The following is a 22,568-nucleotide window of genomic DNA, read 5'->3' on the forward strand; positions in this document are numbered from 1 at the left end:
AAAGTTAAGCATATAGTTACCATATGATTCAACAATTCCACTCGTAGGTGCGTACTCAAGAGAAATAAAAACACATGCTCACACAAATTCTTGTACACAAATGTTCATAGTAGCATTATAAATAACAACCAAAAGTAGAAACAACCCAAATGTTCATTAATTGATGAATGGATAAACCAAAATATGGCATAGTTATGTAATAGAATACTATTATTATTGGAAAATTGCTAAGAAAGTACAGTTTTAAATGTTCTTACTACAAAAAATGATAAGTATGCGAGATGATGATATGTTAATCATTCCACAATATGTGTATACATATATATATATCAAAACGTTACATCCCCCAAATATATACAGTTTTATCTATTAAAAATGATTTTAAAAATATGTTCCAGAATTAGACAATGGTGATGGTTATACAACTTTGTGAATATACTAAAACCCACTAAACTGTATACTTTAAAATGGTAAATTTTATGGTATGGAAATTATATCTCTATTAAAATAAATACATAAAAAGCTAAAACTGTCTAGATAAGGTGAAATTTCCCCTGATTGTTCCCCATCCTAACCATATTCTACCTCTCCTGAGGGAACCATGGTTATGGATTTTGTGTGAAATCCTTGTCAACCTCTCTCCTTGCATTTATATACCTATATGCATATTCCAACAGACTCACCATTGTTCCATATGATAAAGTGATGATTACCCAGCCCTTGGTACAACCTCTTCAACATCTTTAGTAGCCCCTCCCTGCAAATGGATCAGTAGTTCTAAAAGAAAACTACCATAATATCCAGCCAGTAATTCCTTCATAAAGTCAATAAAGGCTCAAGGAGTGTCTTAGAAAGCCAGCCGGCCCCTGTCTCCAGCAGTGTAATATTTCTGAGCAGAGAATGGGTAAGCGGTATTGTCTAAATCTCACCTTGATATTTTCAAAGGCCAAATCTAATCAACCAGAGAGGAGTAAAAAGCAAGACATCCTTTGAGAAGGTGAGGGGTTATTGCCAGTCTTATTGAACAATAGACTCTCAGAGCTATAGAATCAGTTTATAAAGGAAATGGAAGGTGGACTAGTCCATGCCACCCCTTGCTCCCCAATCAATACATAAACTCCCTTGACAACATACCCTGCCAGCAATTGCACAGCCTATCTGCTTGAACACAACGAATGAGGAGATTACTGTCTCCCAAGGCAGCCCTTTCCTTTTTCAGATAATTCTAATCATTCTAATCATGAGCTCTGTCTCTGTCTGAATAAAGTTGCCAGCCAAAAATCTCAGCAAACACTACAAAAGGGCAAAACACAGATAAAGGAGAGATTGGAGGGAACGTGAACTCTTCAATAACAAAGGTCACCAAAAGGCCTTTTCTCTGCCACCACAGTGAAGCAATGGTGAAGTGTGGATACAAAGGTGAATGTGAGGGACTGAGAGGAACCTGGTTAGTTGCAAGCAGAGCTCCCACTTCACACACACACACACACACACACACACACACACACACACACACACACACCCAGTTTTGGAGCCCCAGTCTCAGCTTTCAGGAGGATCAGAAGTGCTTAGGGATTCCTGAATGTGCATGCCAGGAAGCACTTAGCATTCCTGCCTGGCACAAAGACAATCAGCACGGTATGTACAGTCAGGCACAGAAACTACTCCTCTACCCCTCAAGGGAAGATTTAATAACTCTCACTAATTATATGAAGTATCATAATAAGAAGGCTGCTAACAAATTGTTCTCCCTCTCCGGCACCAACACAATGAGAAATAAGGAGCTTCAACCAGAGCAATGAAAATTTTTGTTATATAACAGACAAAAAGAGAAAAAGAAAAGACCTGTGTGAATATACTGTTTTTGCATTCATGGCTTTCCATCAGCACATTAAAATGGGACCGACCCACCGAGTTTCACTGCTCTTCAACACAGACGTGTGACCTCAGGCAAGCTACCCTTTCCATTCATTCCAACACATTCTGTTTATTCACACCTCTGTACCTTGTATCCTTCTAAAGCCTGCCCCCTACTCCCTCTTCAGGAAGGCCTTCCCTACTCTTTTCTATCATTCTTCTTTTGTCCCTGGCTTCTCTGAAAACCTAGTTCAAGAACAGTGCCTTCCCACGAACTCTCTTACTTGGACTTCAAAACAGCCCTGCAAGGCAGGCAAGCAAACCTTTTTATTTCCATTTCCCAGATGAGAAATCCAAGGCCAGACAGGGGGATGCATCAAAGTGGCAGTCAGGATTGAAGCAAAGTCTCTGGACTCTTAGGCCAAAATTAGGAGAGACAGTCTGTGACAGTGGTAAAGGGTGAAGACTCGGGAGCCTGATTTCAAATCCTGGCTCTACAACTACCTCTGAGTAACACAGAGTAAGCAACTTTAAGTTTTCTGATCCTCAGTTTCCTTACCTCTGAAATAGAAATAATATCTATCTATCTCATGGGGCTGTTGTGAGGATTAAATAAGGTAATTTATTTAATCCTTATTAAACTGTGCATGTAAAACAGTTTCTAGCACAGAGTCAAATATTAGCTGTTCTTGTTATTATCCCCTAGGTTGGCATCATCTGCCCCTAGAACAATGAAGCAACATATGAGAAACATTGTCCTCTCTAGTCAGGGAAGAGTTTTAGGAAGTACTTTTGTAATTGCTTTGCAATTGTCCCAAATTTCTTATACCCCAAATGCCACCTCCTTGACAACCAGACTCAAAAACCCTTCCCAACGAATGGAGACTTACTTAGTCGAGGCTGGAGGTATTGATGATTTCTGCCCATGACAAGGCTTCTTAAAGTGAGAACTCAAGCTAGAATGGGGGTGGATTGGAGTGTAGGGAAACCCTTCACAGATAACATAGCTTCCTTCCCAGTCAAGAAAACTAGATGCCTCTAATAAGAACTACACTCCACTCTACCCCTAAGTCTTCTCCTTTCATTGGTTTTCATGGAATTATCCTGCTTAGACGTTGATAGAATTTAGGTTAATTAGTTAAGCAGCCAAAAAAGGAGTGCTCTGCCAGGACCTTTAGAAGTTCATTTATTCTGTATTTCCTTTGATTTTCTTTCTGTTTGAGCTAAAATGAAGAGAAGACTTCCATTTAAGCTATTCAGATATGGAAGTACCGATTTCATGATGAAAGCCACGCTAAGCAGAATGCTGAAATCAAGCTGACCTGAGTTACCCATCTCCCAGAAAGCTTGCAATTATTTGACAGACATTTAGAAAAGAAAAACAAACAAACAAAAAAAACACTTCAGGATGGTGATGTGGCAAACACTGGCTTTGGAGTTGGAATGCGATCTTGTTTGGGCTATGCCATTTACTAACAAGTTAAAGGCAAGTCTGGCAGGGTCTCATTTACTTTCTGATCCTCCAGGACAGTACCAATGCCTTAGATGACACCTGTTCCCTATTGAGGCTTTTCCCGCAACATCTGTCTTATGTTTTTTACTCCTTTTAGCCTGTATCCAGGCTGATGTAGTCTCCTATAGCTACTGAAGTCATATGCCTCTTCCTGACCTCAGTTCCTATGAATTTAATCCCTTCCCTAACTATCCTGTATTTTCTACCTGCTAACATTTGTACAAAACATTATACCATCTACAGACTGAGAGGAGAGAGGAGTGAGGAATGAGTGTGAATGGGTATGGAGTTCTTTTTGTGGTGATAAAAAAGTTCTGGAATGAGATAGTGGTGATGGTTGTACAACATTGCAAATGCATTGAATTGTATACTTTAAAATGATTGAAATGGGGAAGGTGATGTTATGTTTATTTTACCTCAACTAAAAAAAGATTAGCCAGGGTGGTGGCTCACGCCTATAATCCCAGCACTTTGGGAGGCTGAGGCAGGTGGATTGCTTGAATCTAGGAGTTCAAGACCAGTCTGGGCAACATGGTGAAATCCTGCATCTACAAAAAATACAAAAAATTAGCTGGGTGTGGTGGCAGGTGCCTGTAGTCCCAGCTACTCAGGAGGCTGAGGTGGCAGGACTGCCTGGGCCCAAGAGTTTGGGGCTACAGCGAGCCATGATCACACCACTACACTTCCAGCCAGGGCAAAAGCATAAGATCCTGTCTCAAAGAAAAAAAAAAAAAGAAGAAGAAATTATGGAGAATGGGCTAGAAAAATTCTTGGAGTATATCTGTTCCAACCCCTACATCTTTCAGGGGAGAAAAGTGAGATTTGGCAAAGGTAAAGAACTTGACTAAAGTGACAGAGCTTTGGCAAATCACCTCCCTTATGCGTAAGTTTTCACATCTACTATCAGACTCTTAGAGGATGGGCTGAAGTTCTAGAGTACCTCTGTATCTTCTCAGTAGCCATTTGATGATCATCTGTTGGGTGAATGAATTTTTATTAAGTCCTTCATTCTACAAATTAAGAAACCATTTTCACTGCATACTCCCTGCCTCTGGATACCTGGTCACCATGCTTTACCTGCTTATTGAAGCATACTAAACAACCTGACGTTGGACCAATAATACCAGTCACTTGTCATGACAACAAACCACCCTCTGTCTGCTGCCTACTGATGCTACACTCTACCTACTGGGCTGGACTTTCTCCCAATATTTTCAGTTGGGAGGGACCTTACCCACTGCACACATACTCTCAGCCTATCCCAACCCACAAGGGAAAGTGAACCTCTAGGACCTGCCCCAAATTCAAGTTCATCTGGCTGCACTGTTTTTCAGGGCTACTGCTGGCCCTGTCCCGTATATAGCATCTTTATTAAATGTACGCTTAACAGTAAGCTATGCTTACTTTATATAAATATGGGAATGAGTCCATCGCACACATGGCATTCAGGGCCAAGCTCTACTGAGCAGCAATGTCAATAACTGTACTACCTTAATAAGCTTATCAAAACAAAGAGTTGGACCAATGGGCAGAATGTTCAGGTCTATTATTATGGCTTTTTTCCCCAGTATATTTTAAAAAGAAGTTTTTCAATCCATTCTTGGGTTCCTACATATAACACAATGTTCCACCATTTATTTGTTCCTAAATGGAAGCTAACTGCTGATGTATGGCCCCAGTAACATTATTATGCCTCTTGGTAGAGGTCAGAACAGCCAAGAAAGAACATTGTCCAATTACATGTTCAGCAGGGTCATTAGTTGTAATATCATTCCTATTAGTCTTGAAAGCCTGGCAGTGTCAGCATGTCCAGGCCTCCATGTAGCCCATGTTCTCATACAAGTGGCTGAATGGAGTGGGCCTTGCATGCCCGGATGGCCTCAGTCTAGCCACTCACACATAGCAGCAACAAGAAACTGATTCATCCAAATAATGGCTAAAAGATGAAAGCTCAGAAGCCTGGAGGACAGGAGAGGCTTGGCTGACCTGGTCTGAGGTTTCAGATCTCTGATGGGCTGTAGACAGAGTGGAGAGTCAGTATATTCCAAGAGGGTTTGAGAGAGGAGCAGGGAAAAATGAGGACATTATTTCTACTATTTACATTAAGAGTTTGCTGCAAGTATTACCAGTATTATTATTGAGTGTTTCCTATGTGTCAGATCCCATTGTCAGTGCTCTTCCTGTATTTTGTTTAGTTCTCCTGACAACTTAATGAGATAGGTGTTGTTATATCCTCAATTTAATGATGAGATCACTGAAGCATACAATGGCCACTTTGCTAATAAATGGAAAGGCTCTGATTCTAATCCAGAAAGATTATCTCCAGAGCCAGTTCTCTTGGACATTTACACCCTTCCCATGAGTAGAAGCTCCAGAAAGACAGATTCTAGTTCAACATAAGGACAAACTATTTCAGATCTGTCCTGAGGTATAACTGGTGGCCTGAAGAGGTATGGAGCTGTCAGTTTTCACTTCTGAAAACTAAAAGAAAGAGACCAACCCACTTCTGAGTATTGTTTCTCTAGTGACCCTCTAATATAGAGGACAACAGACCTCTCAAGATGCCAGATACCCTTAGTACTTGTCTAGACCACTCCAGGAGGTGGCTGTTGCTAAGTGCTAGACAGTCACTTTTGTTCAGGACTTAGTAAATACTGGTGAGAAGATATTAATAGCACTAGAGCCATGTAAAGATAAGTGGTTTCACTCTTACTCATAATGATAAATATACTGATGAAAAAAGAAAATATATATATACAAGTATGATGATTTTCCAAAAATGTTGTACTTTACAAAGAGCCACAGAAACAGACCTCATCTCCAGGTACTCAGTCATGGTCCTCCTCTCCTCAAGTCATCACACCACCAAGGCAGTATATACACGATGCTAGGAAGGTCTAAGCTAATCCCCAAATAAACCCGGGGGTTGATTACACAGAGAAAAACAGGTGCCAGGCCCAAGATCATAGCCTCAACTCAGGCAGCCAACCAGGTTACAAATCCATGCTATGGGTCAACAATAGGGCCTTGGAAAGCCCCAGAGCCAAGAAAACCATTCAGAATGTCTCCTACTGGTGTCAACTCTTAAATACCATCTTCCTATTGAAAAAAGCAACATGTTTCAAGAAATTGGCTCAGACTACAGCATAAGGGCTAGTAACTGGAAATAACAGAGTAGTTCAAGCTTGGTTTACAGATGCTGGCCAGGTTCTCAAAAGCCCAGGGTAATTTTAGCTCTGGTCCTGCCTGGAGGCTGAGGGATAGGCTATATGACTCTCAAGGTTGCTTTCAACTTGGGATTTCTATGAGGGTGACCTGTGCTACCTAATTTGGAGGAATCATCTGGGTGATGTAACAGCTACATTTAAGATTCTCTCTGAGCTGAAGAGGTCTCCATATTAAAATAAAAAAATAAAAAACCTCCAATTAGCCAAATGATGTACTAGATGATGTAATCCAAAAAATGTGCATAGTGAGAAGCCATTAAGATGGATTATGTGAATGCAAATGAGTTATAATAATGTCATTTGAAATTCTAGTACAGGGGAGAGAAATAGCCATAATCCAGGGAGAAAGACTCTCCCTGCTAATGTCAGCCTAAACTCACAACCTATAATGTGTTACCTCTAGGGCCACAAGCAAGACCTTCTACATAAATGATATAAATGTTTAAGACTAGAGACTTATGAACACTTTGAAGCTTGAATGGATAAACAAGGGTTGGTATAGTGAAACTCCTCTCAAGAACGCAAAAACACTATTGCCTTTAGTCTGGAATGGAAGGTAAGTCCTCAAGTGTTAACAGTCTTGTTAGCAGCCCAAGCCTGCCCTTTCTTGATTATGCTATAGGCCAGAAAGCACAGGATTAAGATTCAGAAGGGGACAACATCACTAAAAGTGGTGGAGCAGGGCACACAAAGAATCAGTTCTTCCACTGAAACAACCTTAAACTGGCAATGAATGACAGAACACATTGTTTTGGAACTCTAGAATCTAATCCAAAACTTGCAGCAACTCACAGGGGACTGTGTAACGCAGAAAAGGGCAGCAAAAATTTGGTAAGAGAGCATTGAAGCACTTTTGCTTATCCTCTTACCATTCCCCATTCCCCAGCGGCTGAGGTGACAGTGGCCCACATTCCTGGTGTGGCTTGCTGGTGCCAGGAGATAATGACCTTGTTCTTTACAATATTGTAGCTGTGCATTTTGACCTTTTTGGCACTGAGGGACTAGCACAGAGGTTGACCTCTGGCTGGAGAGGCTTTCCAGGCTGTGGCTGCCTTTGTTGAAAGATTTAAAGACATACACTGCTCATGCCCACTTGGGACAAGGGATTGTGGACAGGACAAATAGCAAACACATGCAATAGCACAGGAAGGAGGAAGCTAAAAAGGAAGTTTCTTTGGGGAATAAGGATTCATAAGGGCCACCATGCATACCAGGGAAGTCACACTATAACACGCATGCCCAGGACCAGATGCATGCTCAGAAAAAAACCTCAGAGGACCATAGGCTTGTATTTCTGGAGGATGTGTGATCTACATACAAACAGGAGGAGAAGGCTGAGACAGAAGAGTTGATGACCTGGCACAGTCTCAAGTGGGTACTCCAGCTCAGAGTCAAGCTGCAAAAACCAGGAAAGTAGTATTGTTTGTTTCTTCTTGGATCCAGATGTTTAAAGAAATGTCAGGTTATTGGCTGACCAATGAGATAAAAGAACAGAGACTTCAGTGACCATATATAACAAGAATACGGTCTTGCAAAAATAGTTGGAAAAAGTCACTAAACAAATGGACAACCACAGCCCTCAACAATCAACAGTAGCAAACCCTGGGGAGAGAAGAAAATCTGATTTCTAGAGTTACCACATTATAATATTCAAAATGCCAAGTTTTCAACAAAAAATTGCAAGGCCTACAAGAAAACAGGAACATGTGACCTATTCACAGGAAAAAAATAATTTGGCAGAAAACATACCAAAGGAAGCCAAGACATTAAACTTATTAGACAAAGACTGTCTAGTAAAATTGTCTTAAGATTCAGGAGGCCTGGGTTCAAGTCCTGGCTTTGCCACTAATTCCCTACATGAGAAAGCAAGTCATTTCCATTTTCTGGGCCCATGTTGCCTCAGTATTTATACAACGTGGAGGTAGGGTGACCAATGGCAACAAGCTGGGTCCTTGGGAGATAATTTATCCTACAGATGTGTTTTGTTTGACTCTCACTGTGCTTCTTTAAAAATATGAATTCCTCATTAACATTTTTTTAAACATAAAGAGTTTTACATAAAAATCCAATTCCCGGCTTTTCTTGAAATACTAGAAGATCTGGCCCCTCTGGGCTTTCCTCTCCACTATATCCCACTCTAATGATGGGAACCATCCAAGTCTCTTTTGCTGTCTTTAGATGGGGCATGGATCTCCCAGTTGGACACAGGTGCCCACTTATCCCTTGTCTCAATTTGTTTCACTCACTTAATTGGCCCCTGTAAGCATCTAAGTTGGCCACTCTTGGCTAAGATGGTTCTTTTCAGTTCTAAATCTACAGTGAATCTAGGGTTTCATAGAGGTGAAAAGCTTTTCCCAAGTATCTCTTTTTGCAGCCAAAAAGAGATAATACATAAATAAAAGCCAGGTCACACTCTGGAACAATGGGCTTTCCTTTGAAAAGGAAAAGTTGGGTTTCCATGACATCTGGTCTGTAGAAAGCCAAGAAATGATGGTAATGATTGGCTTAGGTGATCCTTTCATCTCCATACTTCCAAGCAGGCCAGAAACCAGAGAAATAAAGAATTTGAAAGAACAAGAAAAGTATATATCCAGCTCCTGATGACACCTCAGCAAGCTCTTTACTTTCTGACCAAACCCATGCCTTGTCACACGAGCCTCACCTCCCATCAGTAACAGGTTGTCAGGTGTCCTGTCCACAACCTACCCTTAATTAGGCAGCAAGCTCTCCTCAGGCCATGGCCCAAAGTCAGAAAAAAAAGGTTCATTTTGTGCACAGTGACAAAGGAAAAGAGCCTGAATGACTTGAAGTTAGGGTCTATTAGACAAAAGGAGGCCCACCACAGAGGTGGGATTTGCTACTTAGAGACACAATCATATCCTAGCAGTCTACCCTTAGCTCCTAGCAGGGAAACCAGCCCAGGAAAACAGCTGACGATGTCGACAACTAGATATGAGGACTGATGTTCAGCAAGTTTAATTCATTTAACCTTACCAACTACTGGGAAGGTATATCAGCTCCTACATTGCTCTTGTGAAGACATGTCCCCAGTACAGAAAGGAAAGAACCTGAGAACACACACACACACATATACACACACATAAGCACATACAAGTATGAAATTCTGAACAACAGAGGAGACAGGTGTGAATAGGTCAAGACACATATACCTGGTAAGTTCCTGTACAGTGGCTAAATGGTATTATAATTCCTCTTTACAAGTATCCAGCATATCACAGGTAACAAAGCATTTTTACAAGACCGAATTGTCCCCATTTTACAAGGAAGAAAACTGATATTTGAAGATGCATAGGAAGCTGCTCAAGTTGCATTTCTAATAATAGAACTGAGGCAAGCATCTGGGTTTCCCAGACTGCAGGTTGGGTTTTAATGTGTAACAACAGGTAGGGCTAACTTGAACAGAACCACACTAACCACCCTTGATTATCCATCCTAGGGTTCAAATGTCAGCAATGAGACTTCCAGGTAGGGAATGAAGATACCTCACCATGTCAGTTACCAATTTAGTCAAATGATCTTATTTTACTAGCCTGGAGGCTGGGTGTTAGTGTTTTTGTTTGTTTGGGTTCTTCTTGTTGTTTTTTGTTTTTTTTGTGTGTGCTACTGAAGTGATTCTGTTGTATAGCCAGGGTAGAGAACCACTTGAGCTAGACTCTGGCTGCTGGGGCTTTGTTCCTGTAGGAACACTCCTCCCGGCCTTGGACTTAGGGGCATTAATGGCTGCCCACTGATATTCTGAAGTCTGGCTCTGTCATTTGCTTCCCTGAGCCATCCTGGCTTGCTCAATCATTTCCCCCCATCCTTGGATTTACTATTTATTATAAAAGTAACATTTCCCTGAAAATGAAATGCATTTGGATTTGGGTGACATCATCATTTGGTACAGTTTAATCCTTCTTTTAAAGAGGGAGGTCTGTAAGCACAAGACATACCAGCTGTATGCGTACAGGGCCTCACATTAGTCCTGAAGGTCTGTGGTTATTGATACGCCTTTTCTGACTATCCCTGGGACTGATTCTTTAACCAGCAAAGATGAGATGGGACACAGATGGCATTTGCAGACTCTGACTGAAGAGAAGAAAAGATTGGATATTTCATTAGAAGATTCTCATGATAGAAGGGAATGAGAGGTAATTTTGTCCATTCCTCTGCTTCTAGGCAGTGCCCTCACCTTAACTGTCCCAACCAGGTAACAATACTTTCTGGATTTTTTACCTTGAGGAAGGAGGCCTCTATCAACCTCAAGGGAAGCCTTGATACATGGACCTTCTTGGAGCTAAAAAGGTAGTGGTGATGATTATAATTATGATGATAATCATAAAATAAGTTACCATTTGCTAAGTTCCTAATATCTGTCTAGCACTGTGCTAGACACCTTATTGGCATGTATGATCTAATTCCTTATAAAAAGTCTGTTATCCCTATTTTTCAGATGAGGAAATCAGGGCTCAGGGAAGTTAAAAATCTTACCAAAAGCTACAGAGCTAGAAGGTAGTAAAACTGTATCTAGAGTTTTCTAACTCCAAATGCCCTGTTCCTTTCTTTATATCACATTGCCATAATTCTAATATTGGGGCCCTTCAACCTCTAGGAGCCCTAGCTAGCCCTTCTGACCTTTTGTTTGGGGTCTAGAAGACTTCAGCCTAATTTTACAGGAGAAACTAACAAAACGTGATAGGCTGTTGTAAGGATAGTTATAACACACCCTCATGTAGCTTCAGTACTTGTCTTGCCACAAAGCAGTTTTCGCATGTTTTATCTCATTCACTGTGACATGCCCTGGCATTAAAGAACTGTCAAGACCATTGTGCAGATGAGGAAAATCAGAGCTCAAAATAGTCAAACAGCTGATTCCAGCTCACAATTCCCAGAAAAAATAAGAGCTGAGACACCTAACCGATGTTATTCTCCCATAGCACCCTGAGGTCATAAGCACATTGGGATCACTTCCTTTACAGTGACCCAGAAAAAGCAAAAACTGCTGAGAAATTCCTCCCAAGAGCCTCTCTGTTAAGGGCCAGGTTCTTCATGGTACAATGTCAAAGAGGCAGAAGGCTTGCAAGACCTTACATGCCACTTGCTTCCCACCCCCAGCACATTTAGATCCCAGCCACTTGATTCTCTTGAAAAAAGTAAAATTTGATATCAGTAAGCTCTAGCGCCTGGGGGGCAGGGAGCTCACACTCTTATATTAACATCTGAATACACAGTGACAACACACAGGGGTGTGAGAGGCAAAGAAGTAGACAGGAAGGAGAGGAGAAGAGCAGAGGAGCAAGAGGAGGAGATGGGAAGAAACTACGAGAAGAAAGAATAAAAAAAAGATGAGAAATAGAAAGCAGAAAAAAGAGAGATAAGAAAGACAAAAGTTCACAGCAATATAGGGTTAAAAAGTCTTATTCAAAAACCACCAAGGCCAACCCCAAAAGAGGAAACCAAGACCCAGACAAGGTAAGTGATTTGTACAAAGGTGGGAGGTGGTGGGGCGGGGGTGTTAAACAAGAGACAAATGAAAAATCTAAAAATTAAAAGGGCACAGATTAAAGGAAGCCCAGGTTCTCTGTATGAGACAATTTTAAAAAAAGGAAAAAAATATGAGAAAAGCCACCAGGAGAGAAATAAACAGGAGAACAGAGGCTGGTGAAGGGGAAGCCAGGTACAGGCAGCCAAGGAAATAGGAGAGGAGAGTGAAGACTGACACTCACCCTCACAAAGCTGGCAGGAAACCATCCCTCCTCATCGTCGATCTGGCCCCACCACCAATCCTTGTTGGAAGCATCCAAGACTTTGATGACGTCGCCAGCTTTAAATGCCAACTCCCGGTTGGCCATGGTGACGTGATCCCATACTGCCTCAGCACTAACGATGGAATCTCCAGTGATCAGCTTAGGAGACAAAATAAGAATGTGTTCAGTCCACACAGCTACCTTGCTTGCCCCTTCCCCCACCCACAGAGCTCTACTACTTATAGAGAAACTCATATACTCAAGTGGTGAGAGATAGGGGTGAGGGGGATGGCACTGGAACAAAAGTTCCATTAGACCGCAAGACAAACAATACTGTCAACTCTCTGTTAGCCAGTGCATGGAATGACCCAGAATATGAATATGTACTACATATGCCTCATGCTTTTTATCCCTAATCATGAACTTCTCCTGTGCAGAACAAAGAAAGTTCCAGTCCATCTCTCCTTGGTGCTTCAAGGCAGCTCTAGGTCAGGAATGGGTGGAGAGGCTGAAAGCAATGGCTAAAATGAGACTCAAGCTTATTTGCTTTCAATTCCCTGTGCTCCTCCCCCTTTCCTCCTCCTCCTTGGAACTGACCAATTGAGAGTTGGTGGTACATTATTTAACCCCACCGTGACCCTCCTCCTGGGGTAACAGACCATAACATTCCTCACGCATAATGGACCCCAGTCCTGCAGCCTCCTCCTCTCACTCACACATGATGCCATCCAGAGAGGTCATGGGTAGGAAAGAATATGGCTTTCTGTGATGCCTTGCACCCAAGAAACTCAACTTTAGAACACATTCTCTCAGTGATTTGTACAACCATCCTGTGAGATACAGTAGGGGGAGAGGTCTGGGTTGAATTCTGCATTTGATGGATGGCAAAACTGAACAAGCAAGTGATGAGCTGGAGATCAGCTGGCAAGGCAGGACCTGTGCATGGAATACACGCTAACCCTGCTCACTAGACTTCATGGCTAGCAGGACTGGGCTCCACACAAGAGCAGGCAGACATCTATTCCACTGCCATACCAGCAAACAGACATTCATGAAACTCATCTAAGCACGGTGATAGGGATGGGGTGGGGGTGGGGAGGTAGTCTGCCTCTCTCTACCATCCTGCTCACTGTGTTATTTGTTCTTTTTCCCTCAACTGTTCCAGCTTGTATGGGCCATCAGTCTTCTCAGCATTTGGGGTAACAGATTCCAGAATAGAGAACACATGGCCTATCAGGCAAAGAGACTCAAGCACTCTCTCCCAAGCATTGAATTTCTGAACAAGTCCTCTAGAAGTCAGCTTTTCCATCAGCCTACTTTGCTCAAGGCAATAATGGCTCCATAAGACCAAAACTAAAACAACTTTAAGACAATAGAAATAGTCTATAGAATATACATCCTGTCTCATATATCTGCCCTCCAACATGCTAGCCACAGAATAACCCTAGGTTCTCAAAATAAATGCACAACACATACGAACACATATATATGAACACACACACACATACACACATGCTGATCTTTGACTTAAGTTAACATGTTTTGTTCAGGTCCTGCCAGATGCATCTGTCATGGCTCAGGATTCATCTTTGTGCCTTCCACAGAAGGTAAGGCATAGGGTGAGCTCTTCAGGATAGATAAAAAATAAATTTCCAGCAGGACCTTTCACAACACCACCTTTCAAATACCTCATGCTTTACGCTTTGCTAAGTGTTTTCACATCTACTACATCACTTGATCCTTACGGAATAAACTGGGCCTCACTATTACCATTCATTCATTCATTCATTCATTTTTATTTTTTGGGACGGAATCTCTCTCTGTTGCCCAGGTTGGAGTGCAGTGGCGCAGTCTTGGCTCACTGCAACCTCCACCTCCTGGGTTCAAGCGATTCTGGTGTCTCGGCCTCCCAAGTAGCTGGGACTACAGGCGCACGCCACCATGCCCAGCTAATTTTTGTATTTTTAGTAGAGATGGGGGTTTTTCCATGTTGGCCAGGGTGGTCTCAAACTCCTGACCTCAAGTGATCTGCCCACCTCAGCCTCCCAAAGTGCTAGGATTACAGGTGTGAGCAACTGCACCTGGCCATTTACCTATATTTTAAAGATGAGGAAACTGAGGCTCAGAAAGGCGACCTAGTCCTTCAGCCAATAACACAAGTAATACATTATGAAGCTGGGTCTTCTAACTCTGTGTGCTCTTATAATTATCAAACTGTACTACCAATGTCTACTCATTATCTATACTGAACTCCATCTATGATATCATAAGCCAGTTGGCTCCTATTCTTAAAGAACCCTACAGGAGATTTACACAGCCACTTTTAATCATAGGTGCCCCTGATGCTGAGGACATTCATTTTTATGTTGAACTTGCTTTCTTCCAATTGTACTAAAAGTCAATTTCTCCTTGTTTTGGCCTCAGTGAAGAAAAAGAAAAGCTGGTCACTGGCTTACTAAAGTAAATTTTTATAGAGAAGTCTGCCCTCTCCTGGAAAAGATGGGTCCCAAGTGGGCATTGTTAGAACTCAGTAAGCACATACAGCCCCAACCCAGAGCACCATTAAGACCTGTAGTTTAAAGCTATATCCATAGCTTTTTATCAAGGGTCAAAGAGTATCTCAGTATCAATTACCAACCTTCTGCTCAGGACACTATCTGTGGTGCTCTTTGAGGTCTCCCAGGCCCAGATCTGGCTGATTCCACTGTCTATACTTTTTTACTTTGCAGTCTTCTTTTCAGGAACTCCATGCCTGGCTTTTCCCAGAAGCAGATCGCTGACTTTTGTCCCCCATTTAGTCCAGCTGATATACCTGGGCCCTCAGGTCACAAGGCTCAGCTATACCCTGCACAAAGCCAATCTAGGACCTAGTGGTCACAAAAACAACTAACCAACTTGCAAGCCTGTTGTCAGGGCCTACTTAGAATCAATGACTGTCAGAATTGGACAGAATTTTAAAGATCATCACCTTCATGCCCTCATTTTATAGATGAGGTTTAACAAAAGTAACTTGCCTACAGTCATCAAATGGTCAGCCTCCTGGACTAGTGTTTTTTCTAACATAACACCACAGAGAGGGAATACAGGTAGAAAAAATAATCTGAATTTAAGACCTTGTTATACTACTAGCTAAAGGTGTAATGACAATTATGACGATGTTAGCTAATACAGAGCGCTATTATGTCAGGCACTATTCTAAACACGTTATATACATTAATTCATTCAAGCCTCACAGCAGCCCTTTAAGGAAAAACTATTACTATTCATATCTTACAGATGAGGTAGCTGAAGCTCAAGGAAGTTAAATAATTTGCAGTTCACACAGCCAATAACTATTGAAGCCATTATTCCAGTAGAGGCACAGTCTGGCTCTAGAGACTCTGCTCTTAACTTATAAACTATTCTGCCTCTGGGTCCCAGTTTCTTCACCTATAAAATGGGGATAATTCTACTCTACCATCTGCTTTGTAGGGTATAAAACACTGAACTGAGAGCTGACAGGCATGTGCATGGAGGTGAGAGGAACGCTAATCCAGAAGGCGTTAACAGCTGTGTGGGGCTTCTGCATTCTCTCCTCACAAACACAAGCCGGAGCAAGGGGATGTTCCTCCCTCATCTTCTGAGTTGTTTTGAAAATGTAAACTAAACTTAACCTGGAAATTGGTTCCAAATCTTCCATTTGTGTACAGAATTAACTTTTAACTTGCTATAATTTTTGTTAAAATGCACTTTGCTCTGCTCATCCATCTTCCATCCAACATTCATTCATTGAGCTCCTACTGTGTGCAGGGATCTGCTCACTGTGACTCAGCTGCAGTCCTTACCTGAAGAACAAAGGGTTTCCAGGTACCAACAATGCATATCTTTCCAGCAGGACGCAAAGGTGGTTTTATGGGCACGCATACCTACCTTAGATTCTGGGCTTTACTACTTTAGAAAGTAGCAATGACAATAGGAGGTGAGGAATAGAAGAGGAGTCAGAAACACAAACTTAAATGTAATTGTCAGCATGTAATTATGACATCTAGGAGTATAATTTCACAAAAGCCAAAGAGTTTCTAACTATACAACCTTGGGTCTCAGTTTTTTCATCTGCAAAATGGGGGTAATAATGTTTGCCTCACAGGCAGGGTTATAGAGAGGGTGAACTCAGATGGTGGATATACAGTGCCTGGCATGTGCTGGCCTAGTACAAGACTTCAGAGAAAGGAGGTTGATTACACATGGGTATTGGGCTATAGAAAGGTTTTGTGTGGCAATGAAGATAGCCCTTAAAGGATGGGTAGGATGGTACCAGATACAGAAGGAAAGGGAGGGGCATTTGAAGCAGAGAAATGAGATTAAGCCAAGTCTCAGAGAAGAAGACTGGGAAATGTGATGGTGAACAAGTAGTGGAGTTTGGAGAGGTTAGGGTTGGGAAAGGGGAGTGGAGGGAGTGATGGCTAAAAAGGTGAGTGAAGTCATGTTTGAAGGACCTTGAATCTAGTTTGAGGAAAAGAAAAAGGTCAAAGTTAATTTTTGGGTGCAAACGTCAATTAAAGCATAGGACAAATTAGGAGGAAATATTGGCTTGGCTTTGCAAAATAAGTGATGACAAATTTTCTCTTTAAGGTGTTGAATATGGGGGGCCAGCAGGACATGCAGGTGGGTGGGAAGCTCAAGAGAGATTAGGGTATATATACAGGTTTGGGAATCAATGGCCCAGAAGAAATTACGAAAATCACAGTTTGCCCTGGAAAAAAGTGCTAAGAAGGCCAGAAGCCTTGGGAAATCAAGATTTATGCTTAAAGATGGAACGTGAGGTAAGGAACAGAAAAAGAGCTACATAAATAAAACTAAAAGAAGCTGTTAGCACATCATTAGGATACAAAGGAGCATGATCTCTCAAAAGTCAAAGACAAGAGTTTCAAGCAGCAAGAGCTCATCAACATTATCAAATGGTACAGAGCTATAAAAAAGAAAACCAAGAAAAGGCCATTTGGGAGTAGCTATAGCAGAGATTATATTCTCTATTCCCAAACTGGTTTATATTCCCTCCCTGCCAAAATCCAACTGTTACCATCCTTCATCTTGCAAGCCTATCATAAAGCCAGAAGATGGAGCAGCATCATTCTAGCAAGGTACTCAAAGAGCTCTGAGCCTTAGGACAGCACTACTGTGGCTTCTAACAAAATAATTCCCAATCCCCAGGACATTTCAGAGGAAGCACTAAATATAGGGAAGCTCTTGCTCAGACTTACAAGTGAGTGGGACACATAGTGTTTCCCACTCCCACATCAACAAAACTTTTGGACATGAATAAGAGGATGGGGAGGGTTAAGAGTCCTGCATTATGCTTAAAGACAGAATAGGATATTATTTCTTTGTATCCAGATTTCCGAAGACAATCCTAATATCAAATATTCTATCTAATTGCTCCCCAAAGTAGATATATCTGTTTATCAGCTGTCATGTGCCTTGATTTTTAACCTAGAAATATGATTGTTATACCCTGGAGGCACTGGGAGTCTGAGATCTAAGGCTGGTCTCTGTGACCAAAAAAGGCATGTGTGTTTGCAGTGAGCTTGGGGTGGCCAGTGGACCCTTTCAGTGGGAACAAAAGAAGAAATGGAAAAGACAGAAGGAAAGTAAAAGAGTTATAAAGGGAAGGACGAAGCAAGAGAAGCTTATACTTGTAGAAAACATACGCTGCAAACTGGATAAAGGGCTTTCTTTTGTGATTTCAACCTCTATAATTCTCCAATGTAAGCACTAACATCTCCATTTTTACTGAAGATGACTTGTGAGATAAAACAAGTAACCCACAGTTACCCAGTTAGTAGGTGGTGGAGCAGATTTCAATCTCCAGTTGGCCTTACTCTACAGCTTTGCTATTTGCCAGCCCCCCATGGAACCAGTCAAATGGCAGGGAGGGGGACCAGCTCACCCTGTGAATGACCTACAGCAGTGATTCTCAGTTCCTCAGAGGTCTTGTTAAAACACAGGTTGCTGGGCCACATAGGCCTTGAGTATTGATTAGGTAGGTCTGAAGTGCAGCTTGAGAACCTGCATTTCAAATAGATCCCCAGGTGATACTGATGCTGCTGGTCTGGGAATCACATCTGGAGAACCACTGCCCTAATGGACTGTCCTAGTGTAGGCCCTACCCTTGCCTCTTCTGATGCCTCATTCTTCACAGATTTCCCCATGCCACACCATATGTTGTGCTCCCTGCCTCCAGCACTCCCTGCCTATCTACAAGGCCTTCCTCAGTTTTTGGTAAATGTCTGCAAAAGGGTATTTGGGGTCATGTAAGCAGCATGCCCAATGTCAGGCTGTGTTAACACAGGAAAAAACTTGGGATTATGGCTGTCACCCAGTCTTTTAGAGCCATGCCACTTATCTACAACTTCTTGTTCTTCCCCTCTAGTTCAACAGCACCACCCCCAAAATAGATATTTAATTAGCCTTGGTGGCTGTCAGAAATATTAGTGTTTTAATAAGAAGCAGCACAAGGGAGAATGGGTTAAAAAATGTGAACCTCACATGTATGGAATAGCAAATATGCCAATTGCCATGAAGGTAGATGAGCTGGACCTGCCTTCCAAGAAGCTCCGTAGGAGGAAAAGGAGGGACATGACAGGGGTTTGCCTATGAGGTTTTCTCAGGTTGGTGTCTGCCCGTATCCTCTCAGAAGGCCCCCTTCTCCTGAACAGCTAAACTTGGGCAAGAGCAAATTATTTTCCCTTGCTCCCTTAAGCATATCTAAAACAAGCTGAGATTTTATGCTCTCTCCTGAAAAAGCTAGATTCCTTTTAATACAGCCTTGAAAACGCTCTGGCTATCTTGCCCAAAGTGTTGAAGGATAATCATCCTCCCTATTTTTGGGAAGGTGTGAACCAGGCTGCCCCAACAACAGCTATGAGGTACCATGGTGTACAGTAAAGACTCAGATTGGCTATTGGAAGAAAATCTGCCAGTAACTCACCAAATGATCTTGGACAGGTCCCTTTCCCTGTCTCAGTTTTTTTTTTTTTTTTTTTTTTTTTTTAGATAGAGTCTTGCTCTGTTGCCCAGGCTGGAGTGCAGTGGTACAATCTCGGTTCACTGCAACCTCCATCTCCCGGGTTCAAGTGATTCTCCTGCCTCAGCCTCTAAAGCAGCTGGGATTACAGGCATCTTCCACCACACCTGGCTAATTTTTTGTATTTTTCGTAGAGACAGGGTTTCACCATGTTGGCCAGGCTGGTCTTGAACCCCTGACCTCAGGTGATCCGCCTGCCTTGGCCTCCCAAAGTGCTGGGACTACAGGCGTGAGCCACCGCACCCAGCCCGTCTCAGTTTTTTTACATGTCAAGTGACAGACTGGAACCATACAGATGACCTCTCAAGTCCCTTCCAGCTCTGGTATTCTACTGAGGCTAACACTTACTCTGCAAAGGACGGGGATGTCATTATTGCAGCTTAATTCTCCTCACCCTTTGTGCTTGATAGGATGCTTTTACTGCTTTCTGCTCAAAAAAATGAGAACTTTTTCCTGAAGATAACTCACTCAAGCATTGCTGGCAACACAGTCAGACTACCTGGGAAAATTGAGAAGTGGGCTTCCCACTTAAACCTTTGACTGCCGCATTCAAAAGTCAATAGGGACCTTTGCTTTTTGTTCTCTCCACTTAGTTCTTCAGATAAATCATCCTTCTCATGACATCAGTTCTCACTCACCTCCAGTCCCATATTTCCTACTGCCTGCTCCACATTTCACTGGATGGCCTGCTACCACCTCCAATAAAATGCAAAATTCATCATATTCCCCCATTCCCCCTCCTTCTCAATTTTTCCCATTTAAGGAAAATCTTCTGGCCCTGCTATTTCTTTCTTCTTCATGTCTCTCCCTCTCAGATACAACGCATTCTCTTCATTCCCACTGTCTCATCCTGGTCCTCATCAGCTCAAACTGTCTCCCAACCGGCTTCCTTGGCCCTTACAGGTCTGTCCCTTCCTCAAGCTATGCCTTAATGATGCAAATCTTAAAGCATTTTTGCTAGTATCCCTCCTCAAGCTCAAGAAGCTTCAGTAACTCCCCACTATCTCAAAGCTCTCCTTAATCTAGCCTCATCTCTGGATCCAACCTTTACCTCTAACAAGGCAGGGGCTTTCCACCACTCTTGCCAAAATGAGTCTCTTGCATCCTTCTCATGACATCAGCTGTCACTCACCTCCAGTCCCACATTTCCTACTGCCTGCTCAACATTTCACTGGATGGCCTGCTACTGCCTCCAATAAAATAATGATCAATCCTACTTCTGTGCCTCTGATTTGGCCATATCCTTAGCCAATGGTTATACGTAGCGACACTGGGGCCAGGCTGCTTCTTCCTAGCTGTGTGATTGTGGCCGACCTACTCCTTAATCCCTTCTCTGATGACTCCAGGCTGTATCCTCTCTCTCTCTCTGCCTCTTTCAGTAACCTTATCTACCTAGGATAAGCAGAAAACAAAAATTTGGAAGAGTTATTCAAGTTGCTGACCAGAGTGTTATTCTTCAAATAACCAGAGTATATACTTCTGAATGATAGGTCTAAAACATAAGCTTAATCCATAATGAACAATGTGTATACTCCACCTAAAGTTCTGACTTGAGTTCTAAAAGCAAGCAAACTCTGAGGCAGAACACAGCAATAGAGTAAGCATCTCTGTCAGGTGGCAGAACAATTTATGGGGCCAAGGAAATTGTTTACATAATATGTACCCAGCTGCCCTATATGCCAGTCCATTGTTGCCAGGATTTATTGCTAGGTGGCTTCTATGGCAGGCCAGGTTTTGCTAAAGATCTGCACTGGTGCCCAGTGATCACCAGGGAAAGAAGCAGAGATAGATGCTAGGTAAGAAAAATCCCACTGTGAATATCAAAAACATCCCAAGAGTTGCCTTTTCTTTTCCTCAGGTTTTAACATTTTGCACTTGATTGTTTCCAGTTTCAATGTGGGTGTTGCTATTGCCCACAAGTAAATAATTTCATTTCTTGGCAGAATAATTAATGCACTCAAGTGATAATGACTCTAAATATGCTGAATGGAAGTATGTACATATATTTTTTCATGACACAAAATCATCTTTTTCCTAATTTGGGTGTATGATTTGTGAGTCATTACACATCAGTTTCCTTCAATATCCCATTATACTATCCAGTTTTCACTTTAATAAAATGAAAGATCTACTGTTCAGCCACACCTGGCAGACACAAAAGGTAGGCCTAGATGGGTTCAGCCTTGAGCAAGACAGACCACCTGATCTAGAGCCCAATATGAACAGTGGTCATAAGCCGATTCACACTTTCCAGGACCTTTTAGGACATTTTAGCTTGGAAAACCCAGAGAAGCCCCTTAGGGCATGATGCCATCCAGAATATTTTCTCACTGAGGCTAATAACAAAGAACAGCTTCTTCCTGCACTTCTTCCAAAGGAAGTTAAAAGGTGATCTCTGCTCTAATGGTGACCCAACAGATGAGAGAAGGGTTGTTGCTTGCTTGTCTGGACCTTAGCAATAGATGGTAAGAAACCCAAGCCAGTAGCTCAGCCAAATGGGCCCAGGAGTTTCTGAAGTGAGACCCAGCTGCTGCCTCAAAGTTCACAATGTTAAGAACTTGGTCTTGTTTAGAGAATGATCCCCTTTAAAGAAAATGCAGCCAAATGGGCCAAGGATTGCACAGATCAGAGAGAAGACATGTTTCTGAATGGCCAACCTAGATGATGTTGGCTAGAGAAGGTCCTATATACTACAACAGCTCCCAATCTGATAAACATTAGCTTGTATCTACAAAATATCTTGGAAACAGGAGTAATTGTCAAGTTATTCTGGGATATTTTGGCACTTCTGACGCATTACAACACTGTTTCTTAATGTGAGGTCCACAGACCCCTGCTCAGAACCACCCTACCATATTTATTAATAACAAGCAACCAGAGTGATTCTGAATCACGTGCCACACTGAAACCAACTGTCTTAATCTTTCTGGGACCAGAGAGTTTATATTGCAGGAATTTCCTCTTACTGCACTGGGCCACTCAAAAGAAACCAGAATCTCTGAAACTCCAACTCTAGGCTTATCCTTCTTGTGTCAGATTCCAGAAAGGCTGAGGAATTACGGTGGCCTGTCGGAGAGGATTTCTCCCAGCCTGCCTTGAGAGACTATTTGCTTCTGCTCTGTTCCACCCTCATTCCCGTCCCAACCTTCAGGCACTGAAGC

The 22,568-nt window shown here is 42.2% G+C and overlaps 2 protein-coding genes across 19 annotated transcripts in view; both read right to left on the minus strand.

Moving 5' to 3' along the window:
- Positions 1-22,568, minus strand: part of ARHGEF9 (Cdc42 guanine nucleotide exchange factor 9) — a 148,490-nt gene that overhangs the window by 77,317 nt on the left and 48,605 nt on the right. For 15 of the 18 annotated variants that reach the window (XR_010154705.1, XR_010154704.1, XR_010154706.1 and 12 more), the window contains one exon: positions 12,324-12,503. The exons of the other annotated variants lie outside the window; for them this stretch is intronic. Coding sequence is in view for 12 of the 15 variants with exons in the window: in XM_009439178.3 (XP_009437453.1) it covers positions 12,324-12,503 (180 nt within the window). In the remaining 3 variants the exon portion in view is untranslated. The remainder of the gene's footprint in view (positions 1-12,323; positions 12,504-22,568) is intronic. 18 annotated transcript variants of the gene reach the window in all.
- Positions 1-22,568, minus strand: part of LOC129138636 (uncharacterized) — a 76,338-nt gene that overhangs the window by 33,862 nt on the left and 19,908 nt on the right. The gene's annotated exons all lie outside the window — the stretch shown is intronic.

The sequence above is a fragment of the Pan troglodytes genome, chromosome X (genome assembly GCF_028858775.2).
Source record: "Pan troglodytes isolate AG18354 chromosome X, NHGRI_mPanTro3-v2.0_pri, whole genome shotgun sequence".
NCBI lineage: Eukaryota > Metazoa > Chordata > Mammalia > Primates > Hominidae > Pan > Pan troglodytes.